The following is an 11,506-nucleotide window of genomic DNA, read 5'->3' as shown; positions in this document are numbered from 1 at the left end:
GAAGTTGTGTTGTCTGTCAGTTCCAGTTTTATTCAGGAAAAGGCACCGTAAGTTTTAAGTGAAGGTCCAGAGATAGGAGGAGCAATGGGACAGTGTTTAAGTAAGAGAGTAGGTCCCAAGGGGAATGAAGAGGCCACCAGAACCATTCCCCCCGATAGCCCACTAGGGCAAATGTTAAATTGCTGGGATGCACAAGAGGCCACCAAGGGCCTAGACCGGATCAAGATGATCCATTACTGTATAGAGGTCTAGCCCAAACTAGAGATACAAGGACAGTGGCCTTGGTATGGTACTAAAGATCCTTGGATGTGCTCCCAACTGTACCAGCATCTGAAAACCAGAAGAGGAACTGAGCCCAGAGAGAGTATCAGGGTATTCTAGCCATACCTGCACCAAAAACAAAGAGGGACATAAGAAAACTCTTAAGCCTTTTTAGATATTGCAAACTATGGATGGAACAATATACCCAGAGCATCAAGTTTCTTTATGAAAAGCTAGTTGATTGTGAACCCATAAGGTAGACAGCTGAAGATGAAGCGTAATTAAATCGGCTGAAGGTTAAGCTGTCCTCAGCACCAGTTTTAAGCCTGCCTGACTTAAAAAAAAAAAAGAATTTGATTTGTTTGTCAACTCTGAAGAAGGGACTGCATATGGGGTTCTGACCCAGGAATGGGGAGGATGTCGTAAGCCCATAGCCTGTCAATCCAAACTGCTGGACCCAGTAGCTCGTGGGTGGCCCACCTGCGTGCAATCAATAGCTGCTGCTGCCATTTTAATAGAAGAGGCCCAAAAGCTAACCCTACAGGGTAAGATCAGAGTCCACACACCACATGATTTAAAAACAATCTTGAGCCGAAAGGCTCATCAGTGGCTGACAGATGCCAGGATATTAAAATATGAAGTCATCCTAATGGATACTAGCAATTTGGAGCTAGTAACCTCCAAGGGCCTGAACCCGGCACAATTTTTGTCACGGGAGCCTCTGCCTGAATTAGAACATGACTGCTTAGAATTGGTAAATCTCCGAACCAAAGTGAGGGAGGATCTGGGAGATGTACCCCTGCCCTATGGGAAGGTACTATTTACTGATGGTTCCTCCAGGGTGGTGGAGGGGAAAAGATATTCAGGGTATGCAGTGGTCATAGAGGTAGGGGAAGGAAAACTATAGAGGTCCTAGAAAAAGGGAGACTATCCCCCAGTTGGTCAGCTCAGTGCTGTGAGGTTCATACTCTAAAGAGGGGTCTGGACTTGCTAGAGAGAGAAAAAGGAACCATCTATACAGATTCAAAGTATGCCTTTGGGATAGTCCATACCTTTGGTAAGATCTGGGAGGAGAGAGGCTACCTGAACTCCAAAGGGAAGAACCTGGCACATGAAGGGCTGATTAAATCAGTATTAGAGTCCTTGACCAAACCCACAGAGATTGCAGTGGTCCACATGAAGGGGCATCAGAAGGGAGACTCCTTAGAAAGCAGAGGGAACCGACTTGCTGACCAAGCAGCTAAAGAAGTGGCCTTAGATCCAAAGGAATCAGTAAAAGTTTTTAAACTAGATGAGGTAGTAACTGAAGAAGACGGAAAAAAGAAACCAATATTTACCAAGAAAGAGTGGGAAGTAATAAAAAAATTAGAACTGTCTCAAGGAGAACAAGGAGAATGGTTAACCTCAGATGGGCGAAAGTTTCTGAACAAGGCCTTAGCCCGGAAAATATTAAATGAGATACATGAACTGACTCATTGGGGAACCCAAGGGTTGTGTGATCATTTTCTGAGAGAAAACCTATACTTGGGAGCAACATCTAGCAAAGGGCCACCTGGTTAGTCAATACCAGAGATTCCACCAACTGAGCAGGTCCTGCTCAGTCTGAGTCTTTACATGTAGTAGATGGAGACAAAGTCCCAGTAGTACATGTCAGAGGTCTGCTAGGGAAGACAGTTTGGGTCAATTCTACCTCGGGCACAGACAAAACCCATTCGTGGGGTTGTCTTTGCTCAAGGACCAGGTTGTACATGGTGGATAATGCAGAGAGATGGAACAACACGATGTGTACCTCAGGGAGAACTGATCATTGGGTAAAAGGTTACTGCCATTGTCTGTATCTTAAACCACGCAGACATGAAACAGAAGGAAATGTGTAAGTGTTGAAGGTATGAGCAAGTGAAAGATGGTGTATTGAGTAAGTAAAATGAGAGAGTGGGGAATCTTGCAGCTCTCCAGCGTGGGGGGGTCTGGATTCAGTAGCTTGTTGTGAGGCTTGACAGGGGCATGATGGATATACTGCTTGTATTTTTTTTTGGGTGGAACGGAGGGGAAGTTTCTATGTATGTATATGTGTGCAGAGTTAGAATGTTAGTTTTGGCAGTAAGTCGACGATATGGGGATAAGGGGTGGAAGGTCCTGGGTTGATTATGATGTTAAATTGTATCCCCATTTGTCCACCTAACTCAGACACAGGTTCTGTATTCTTAAAATTCCATCTGAGAGTAAAAGTGAGTGGAAAAGAAGCACCAAGTCTGTTATCAGACTGTACTTGCCCCCCCCCCCGCATCGGGAGTTTTGACTACAGCACAGACAGACAACAAGACACAAATCGCCTTGGCTTTCCAACTAGCTGGAGCAGAGAGGTCTTCCTGGACCGTTTTCTTTCCCTTTTCTGAAACGAATTGAACCTGCTCTGGACTGGGGACTCGGGGGAGCACCGGGAGCTTGCACCCGTGGACTACCGGGAGCCCAGCCTGGGCAGCGGCATTTTCCAGCGCCAGAGGGACTGATAACAGAGCCAACACCCCCAGGAAAGAGACCCTCTGAAGTTCGTCATCTCTTCTGAAGGGCGAAAGGTTTTGTAATTTGATATCATTCATTTTTGTGCTGGGTAGTGCTGTGCCTGTGAAATGAACAGGTTTTTTTTTTCACTTCTCTCAGAGAAATCTCTTCCCGAACTTGTTGGGGGGTGGGGGGAAAAGAGCCACATGGGTTTGCTTCCCGGGGGGAGCCCCCCCTGGAAGTTTTCTCCCAAATTTGCCCTAAACCAGGATAAAGAGGCAGCCAGAAATAGACTGAGAGAGAAAGAATATAAACAAAGACTGCAGAACTCTGCCGAGTGAGTTGGTTTAAGTGGGAGTGTTCTTAAAGTTCTTGTGGTTGTTGCTGTTAAATATTTTGATGTTAGCAATGTTAGTTGAATGAAACCCCCCCCACCATGAACTTCTCCCACAGAACATTCTCCAAAAAGGCAACTAAATTAAAGAAGGTGGGAGAAGAAGGACCATACCATCTCTCCTGATCCCCCAAAAAAAACCTAAGAGGCAAGACCGGGTGAGGCTAACAGGGAAGGTGAGCCATGAAGCTCCCTAAACTAGCTCATACCGGACTCTTAGGTGGACTGATGTTGGTCCAGCTGGTGAGCCTTGGGATAGGGGACAGTGGAGAAGCATGTACAAAGTGCTACTATCCCCTATATGATGGAGAGGATCTAGGATCACTGATGAGGGTCCACACAAACATCAATCCCACCTGTTTTGATCACACCAAATTAGAAACCTGTCAGGAGGAAGGAAAGACATATTGGATTACTAGAAATACTGCCTCATTTAGGCAACGTCTTCTTGGAGAATGCCCTGTAGGAGAATCCTGGCTCTGCTTTGAACAGGAGGGACTGAATGATGTAATAAAAGAAAAACAATTGAAGATAAGGAAAGGTGATCTGGATGAAACACGAGGTAAGAACCTATTCATTGACCTGATGGAGAGAATCAGCAGAGAGTTAAACTTAACCAATTGTTGGGTATGTGGGAACACCCAGATGTCAGATATTTGGCCCTGGGAAGGGATCAGCCTGGCACCTTTAGACATTCTAAGGTGGAAATTAACTGAGCAAAAACCCCAGACAGGGAACAGGGGACGGGAACAATGGGATCTGAAAGCAAGAGTGATTGGGGAAGAATGCATTAAAAGGACAGGAAGAGGATACAAAACCCCTGTGGGAAAAATGGCCTGCAAAAGATACCTGACGGTGAAACACTCAGGTAGCAGGTGGATTCCCCAAGAACCAAACAGGTATTGGGCCACTGGGAGAAAGGAAAGGGGGTGTATTTATCATGAGGGGTACAAACTGTATGAGTGTGCAGAAAAAGGAATAAACCCTTTTTGGGGGTTAAGAGAACTCTCAAAATACTGGGAACATCCTACAGACACACAGGACACTTTCTGGAAGGCCCCTGAGTATTTATTTTGGATTTGTGGGAGCACTGCATATACCCACCTCCCAGGGGATTGGGCAGGAAGCTGCACAATAGGGATAATAAAGCCTGCTTTTTTCCTCCTACCTAAGAAATCAGGGTCATACTTGGGAGTCCCCTTGTATGATGACTTAAAAAAAGGCAGTCGAAAGAGGAGGCATGTAATGGACCTAGGAAGCAATCAGAAATGGAAGGGGAAGATCTGGACCCCTGAGGAAATAATTAAGACATATGGACCGGCCATGTGGGCCCAGGATGGATCCTGGGGGTATCGTACCCCAGTCTATATGTTAAATCGAATCATCCGCCTCCAGGCAGTATTGGAAGTGGTGTCAAACAGAACTGCCCTTGCTTTAGACCACATCAGCACACAATTGGCACAAACCAGGGCTGTAGTCTATCAGATTCGGCTGGCGGTGGACTACCTATTGGCAGATGAAGGAGGCATTTGTGGAAAGTTTAATTTCTCTGAATGTTGCCTGGAGATAGATGATAAGAGTGAGGTAATCAAAAACATCTCAAAAGAAATACGGAAGATAGCTTATGTGGGCACCCAGGAATGGACTCCTCTGGTGAACTCAGACTGGTGGAATGACCTTTGGTCCTTCAAAAAAGGGTGGTGGAAAAAAATAGTCTTTATTGCTGTCTGTGCATTTGCAAGTTTCTTGTTCCTGCCCTGTTTACTCCCCTGCCTAATCAAGACAGTGACTACCACAGTACAAGCAAGCATCCAGATCCCTGAAATAAAAGATAAGAAGCAGGCCAGGATCATGTTAATGGAGACTCAAAGTCAGGATCGAGAGCACAAAACTGCCAGGGAAATATATGAGCAATATCGAGAATTAAGAGATAAATATTCCCAAGAGCCAGAAGTTAATGGTTGATGCGGGCTAGAGCCCGATCAAAATATAAGAGGGGGGAATTGTTAAGAATAATATGTTACAGTTGCTGTTTGTAAACTCCTTACTTACCTTGTACCCCGGTCCCAGGATATTGTTAAGAATAATACGTTCCAGTTGCTGTTTGTAAACCCCTTACTTACCTTGTACCCCTGTCCCAGGTTTACTTACCCTTGTACTCCTGTTGCAAATTGCTGTACCCCATATTTTTATTCCTTGTTCAGCCAGGCCCTGCCCCCTCTCCCAAGTTGCTGTACCCTGTGTTTCTTGTTCTGTGTTCAGCCAGGCACTGCCCCCACTGCTCCTAGACTCCCACATGGCAACACTGTATCCCTTTCCCGAGTTGCTGTACCGTCCTGAGGAGGAAGATGACATACTGACTTTTATGCAAACGAGAGAGACCAGAGACTTATGGGATGCACCCAGACTGGAAAAGACCCCAAAACAACGAGCCACGCAAAAGGGAAGGAATAAAACCAGCACCATCTAACAAGGAAGACCCAGAGGAGTCCCCTGGCTTCTTTCCAGGGGCCGACATAACCTCAAGGAGACTCGACTGGGATGACAGCCTAGACTACGAGCCCTAAAGAAGGAGTCTTCCCGGGGACTCCCGTGAGGAAGGAAGGCCCAGCTCTGTCCTAGTGACAGAGCTGCACGGATCCTCCTCTTCTGCGGTGTCCAGTGGGAGCAGTGGCGGTGTGCGCAACCCCTCGGGCCCCCACCCCAGAGCTGTGCTGCTTAATAAAGGCCTTTTTAAAAGGAGCTGGTCTCCTGGCCCGTTTATCACAGCAATATTTTTAAGCTATCTGGAGGGGATATTAATAGCAAAGATACAGAGTTTATTAGAGAATGCTATTCAGCTTAATCAAAACTGTAAAGAGTTGTAAAAATACAATGAACTTAAATGACTTGAAATGTCAGCTGAAAGTGTTGGTAAGTGAAGATAGGGCAAAAGAATTCTAATTAGTCATTTGGTTTGTAGACTTCTAAGTTAGCTATTTCTACTTCAAAAAGATACTAGAAACTGTATAGATATCTTCTTGAGAGAATTCTTATATCTGACAGTAGCTAGTCAGCTGCTTAGAGATAATAAAAATATTCTCTGAGATTTAAAACTGTACTTTATCTCAGCTTAGGTACGTGCAAGTTTTTTTTATTTCAATCCATTTTTTGTAGTTAATGAAGTTAAGTTGCCCATTTTATTGAAGAAAAAAGTATAAAATATTGACAAAATATTCATGATAAGAATACGAACCAGATCTAATGTTTTTTTCACATGGTTTAGTGAGATTTTGTGAAGTGTAACCACCTGTAGCACTGTTCGAAGAAAATATTTCTGGGCAAAAGAACTAAGTCCAGGATTAACAAAATTATCTGAAGATGAATCATATGCTGATCTCAATGAATCATGGCCAAGAATATCCCAAGGAGGATGCCCTTGGGATGTGGCTGTTTGCCTGAGGTGCAGTCCCTGCATCCATCCATGCCATGCCTCCCTGTGCTGCTCTCTCAGACAGACGCTGTTGGTGCTCAGAGCATCCATCTCCAGGCTCTGGCACAGCACACAGCCAGGCACTGCTGCTTTCATGGACCACAGGTGCCAACAAACACCCTACACATAGTCCTGAGTGCCCTCCTGAACAGGGAACATTGCTACTGTCATGGCAGGGCATTTATGCCAGGGGGCTGGCTGTCACTGAGGACTCTTGCCAAGGAGTGGTAGATGTGGTGTATGGTCAGCATTGGTGTGTATGGTGCTGCTGGCCTGAGCTGAATGATACTCTGTGGGACAGCTGGGCCAGGCCTGCCCTTTCTGGGCATGTGTCTGGGATGTGTCTGGGCATCTGTCATGTCTCTTGGATGTGTCTGAGTCATCCTTTGTGTCCATGTGACCACCCATGGCAAGAATATGCTGTGGCAGTTGCTATTCCCTCTCTGTGGGACACTGAACTGAACTGAGACCACTGGATAATGACTCAAAACATTCCCCATTTGTGGAGACCAGGGAGTTTTGTTGAAGCCCGGCTTGAAGATGGAAGAGTTTAGCTTTTGACTGTGTAGTGGCTAACCCCTGATGTGATAAGGCAGAGAGTGACTGATCAGCTATGAGTGAGATAGGAAATAATCCTGTGGAGACAGGGTGGTGCTTTTGTCATGCTAAATTGTCCTCCCTTGCACAAACCGCCATCCCCCCACTGCCCCCTGCACCTCCCCTTTGTTTCCCCTCCCTTCCTCCCTCTCCCACCACCCCCACCTCCACTTCCCCAGGTACTGGGGACATTCATACGTGGCCTGAGGGTCATGTGGCTGATGGGTCATAACGGGCCATAATTGACTCAGCTGCCCTGGCACGGTGGGCAACTGTATTATCTTGGACCCTACGTTGTCTTGGGCAGCTATGTTTTCTCAGAAGGTGTCAAGGGCACCCGAAGTGTCCAGTGATCCACAAAATGACATCATCCAATGTGAACCTCCCTGTCCTGGGGGAGGTACCTTGGTCACGTGGGTGTTCCCACCTGAACTTGACTATAAACCAAATAGATTTTGTGTTCAGCAGATTTTCCTGGGGATTTTTCCCCACCAGTTCTTTGGTACTTCTCCCATCACCCAACAGATCAGTTTTGCAATCACCACTTTAACTGAGATTGCTCAGCAACCAAGTCTTGGTGAAGGACCTATGGGTGGTGAGAGCTTCACACTCTTGTGTTTTCTCTCTCTCTCTTTTTTTTTTTGTTCATTACATTCTTGTGCTTTCTCTTTCTTTTCCCTTGTGCATGTCCTTGGGTGATGTTGTTCCATTTTTATATTGTAATGCTTCCTTGTTGTTATATTACTAGAGATAATACTAACCAAAACTGCTACATACCTGTTTTCCTTTGCAACCGAACTATTCTGTAATAAACCCTACATGTTTATATTTACAAACACCAACTGTTCAGTGGTGTTTCACCCCAAAGGATCTTTTAACAAGAACTTGGGTTGCCCTTGCCTTTTCAGTGCTTTTTACTCTCTACTAATCCTGCTGTGCCCTCATCATCTTCATGTAGAAACAGGTCTTGGCCACTGTGGCCTTCCAACGCATCGCAGGATACGCATCTCTGGCTTTTTCTGTAGTCTCCACACCTCTTCAAGAGCACTGGGAATTTTTGGTTCTCTTCAGACATCTCATAGGACAGCTCTTTGTCAATATTGCATTCACAGTCCTCCTCCTCAGCCAAGGCCCCTGGCTCACTAGATACATGGGCTTCAACATGCTCCATCACCTGCAGGCTCTGGATGGCCTCTGTCCCCTCCAGGCCTGTCAGCTCTGGCTGCCTGAGGTTGAAAAATGTATTCACTTGTTCGATGAGAAAGGAGAGAGGGAGGAATTCTTGATGAGTTCTTCTACATGTTCTTTGCATTGATGCTGGAAGAGTACTTGGAATAGACTGCCCAGAGAGGTCATTGAGTCTCCCACTCCAGAGACATTCCAAATCCACTTGTACACCTCTGTAACTTTCTCTAGGTGACCCTGCCTTTTCAGGGCAGTTGGACTAGATGACTTCCAGAGATTATTTCCAACTCTGTTCTGTGATTCTGTGATTTATATTTGCCTAGTTCCCACCAGCAAATATCTGCTGGGGACCTGATAGTGGTGACCACTGGGACAGGACATGGGACTACAGCCATGTGGCACCGCAGCTGGCCCAAGGAAGTAAAAGCTCGTTCCCCTTTCCCATGCCATCCCATCTTGTCCTTGGCACTCACCTTCCTGGGTCTGTCATTGAACTGAAGACCATGTCAGGGAGGCAAGCTGGTCCTCGGCTTCCTGCAGCAGGAGTTCCTTCTCCAGAATGTCCAGCTGCCATTGTGGGGTAACTTTGCTCCACTGAACCCTCTGCCTGGGCCAGGCCCAGCTGCTCCTCTACAGAGCCTTCATCTGCAGGCTTGGCAGTCTTCTGGGAGGCTGGAAATTCATATTCTCCAAAAGGATTTCCAGTTCTGTCTTCAGCATCCACTGTCACAGACTTGCCAGGGGCATCCAGTAAGAATGCTGACTCCTGAAGGAACTGCTCTCCTGAGAGTGGGCACCCCACTCTCAATGCCCTCACAAGCCAGGTCAAGGAGCTTGAGCATCACAGTGGACTCTGGGCATTACTGAGCCCTGTCAGCTGACCCCAGCAGTCACTCCCAGTGCAGGTGTTCTCTGGCACTATACCCCAGACACGATGTCTGATAAGGAGTTGCTACAGCACCCAATCCATCAAAATCACCAAAGTTCCATATTTGTCATTTTCATAGTATGGGAGATAATGCCATCTTGAATAGGAAATCATGCTCCCAGCTACTTTTAGAAGTATAGAGGATCAAGATGAACATGACCTTTTGCAGCGGAGTTCAGCAGCTGTGCAACTTGGCTGCTGGGAAATTTGGCTGCTGCTGTCTTACTTTATTGAGGGGTTTTACCAGCCTTATTTGGAGCACCTTTTAAAAAGGTTGGAGTTTTTGCGATGAAAATCTGCATTCTTACATGTGTTAATCATGAAGAACATTAGTTTTAGGCATTGAATGGTTTTGGTTTCTGAAAAAAATTAACATATATGTAGCCATATAAGTGAGCAGACAAGAAATAGAAGTCTACAGACCTTGAACTTTTTGAAGAAGGAGAGGAAAGCTGATTTACACAGTACAACTGTGGTCATAGCCAAGTTGAAGAAGCTGAGTATGGCCTGTCTGAGCATGTTTCTCATGCTGGACAGTTTCTCTAGCATTCAGTGGGAGCTATGTGCCTGGGTAGGCAGACATAAAGTTGCACTGGATTTACTGCAATTGTTTGAGCAAGGTTGAAAGGAGATTCAGCTCAAATATTCTCAACTTAAAAGTAGTATTTTTTGGAGGTAGAAATTGGTAGCTGTTGTGTAGAGCACAATGTTTTATATATAGATAGAAATATGGGGGTTTTTATTATTTCAAAGATTCTAAAATTTAATTGGTGTTATGTCATGTATAATATTCATGGAAGAGTTTACAGAAGTTTAGTACCTGCATTTGGACACTTGCTTATCACATGTCTTCCCTCTTATTTTAGTACAGAAAAGAGAGAGAAATCTCCCCTCAAATTCAGTTTTTACATTTATACAGGAAACTGTTTGCAATATCTTAGTCTTTTGGTTTCAGAGATCTTATGGTGTTACACAGGGATTAAAATAAAGTTGCTGCCTTCAACCTGTGAAACATCCTAGCAGGGACAGAGAGAATAAAGCAAGAGCAGCACAAGCACCAGGTCAGACTGACCTCTCTCCTCCTGACACGAACAGTAGAACAGCATTTTACTCACTCAATAAGAATAGTAGGTCAGAACAACCTTTACTCTTATCAAGGAACTCAGAACACAACTGCTTATCTTTGGAGAAATAAATAAAGGATGTAACTTAGGGAAACAGAAGTCATGCAAATGCTAGCAGGATGCCAGCTCAGCTGTGTGTGACAAAGTAGAAATTATGCAAAGCAAAGATCCTGTGCTTAAAAGCAGGGGATAGAGGAGCAGCCACCTAAAAAGGATGCTGGATGTTGAAGACAGATCCCAGAGAATCATATAAGGACTTCCCATAATAGGTGTGACTATGTCAAATAAAGTCAAGGAGGTGAAGATATCTAATGAATATGTAATCAGTGTATATAATAAGATCTCTGCTCATCTCTGCTCAAATGGAGGAAGGATCCCCCAGGTGAGCGACATGCTGCACCAAAGAATTTTTGCTTTCTAGCACTCAAAACTTTATTAGAAAGTTTCTATTTGGCTGATTTCGCTATCACTGGGTGAGCTGTGCTGCTTCAGAGCTGCTGATTCATCCCATCCCATCCCATCCCATCCCATCCCATCCCATCCCATCCCATCCCATCCCATCCCATCCCATCCCATCCCATCCATCCCAGGAGGCTGTGCATGGCTCTTATTGCCATTTGGGGTGTCCTGTAAGATGAGCTTATAGTCAGCGAGGGCACAGCCAGTGAACTCTAGCAGACTGGAAGTTGACATGTCTGTGTGTGTGGTTTGCTCTCGGAAGAGATTTTTCGGGTACTTTTTTTTATTTTTTTAAATATTGCAGAATAGTCATAAATATACCAATTCATAGTTGCATTATTAGGAACCTAAGAACTGAATGGATTCATCAAGGGAGAAATTATGCTTGACCAAATATGATGGCCCCCTATGATGACGTGGCAGATGGGTTGGTGCGTGGAAAGCAGTGGATGTAGTCTGGCGTGGCTTCAGCAAAGGTTTTTACAGTGTCTCTCACAACATCCTCATAGGTAAGATCAGAAAATGTGGGTTAGATAAATGGATAGTGAGGTGGATCAAGAACTGGCTAAATGGCATAGCACAGA

At 45.2% G+C, this 11,506-nt stretch overlaps 1 protein-coding gene across 1 annotated transcript; it reads right to left on the bottom strand.

Moving 5' to 3' along the window:
• Nucleotides 1–8,130: 8,130 nt before the first annotated feature.
• On the bottom strand, nt 8,131–9,641 carry LOC147648380 (uncharacterized). Its single transcript, XM_086869806.1, has 3 exons — nt 9,584–9,641; nt 8,885–9,194; nt 8,131–8,452 (listed from the first exon to the last, which is right to left on the bottom strand). Exons 1-3 carry the CDS (start codon nt 9,639–9,641, stop codon nt 8,131–8,133), a joined length of 690 nt encoding a protein of 229 aa, XP_086725932.1.
• Between the last annotated feature and the right edge of the window lie 1,865 nt (nt 9,642–11,506).

The sequence above is a fragment of the Cyanistes caeruleus genome, chromosome Z (assembly GCF_971803275.1).
Source record: "Cyanistes caeruleus chromosome Z, bCyaCae1.hap1.1, whole genome shotgun sequence".
NCBI classification, from domain to species: Eukaryota; Metazoa; Chordata; class Aves; order Passeriformes; family Paridae; genus Cyanistes; species Cyanistes caeruleus.
This window is presented reverse-complemented; position numbering and strand designations above follow the sequence as displayed.

Coding starts and splice junctions, on each gene's coding strand:
- LOC147648380 (XM_086869806.1), bottom strand. CDS start 9,641: ATGCAGATTTTCATCGCAAAAACTCCAACCTTTTTAAAAGGTGCTCCA. Junction 9,195..9,583: donor AGGTGCTCCAAATAAGGCTG/GTAAAACCCCTC, acceptor GCCCACTCTCAG/GAGAGCAGTTCCTTCAGGAG. Junction 8,453..8,884: donor TCAATGACAGACCCAGGAAG/GTGAGTGCCAAG, acceptor TTTCAACCTCAG/GCAGCCAGAGCTGACAGGCC.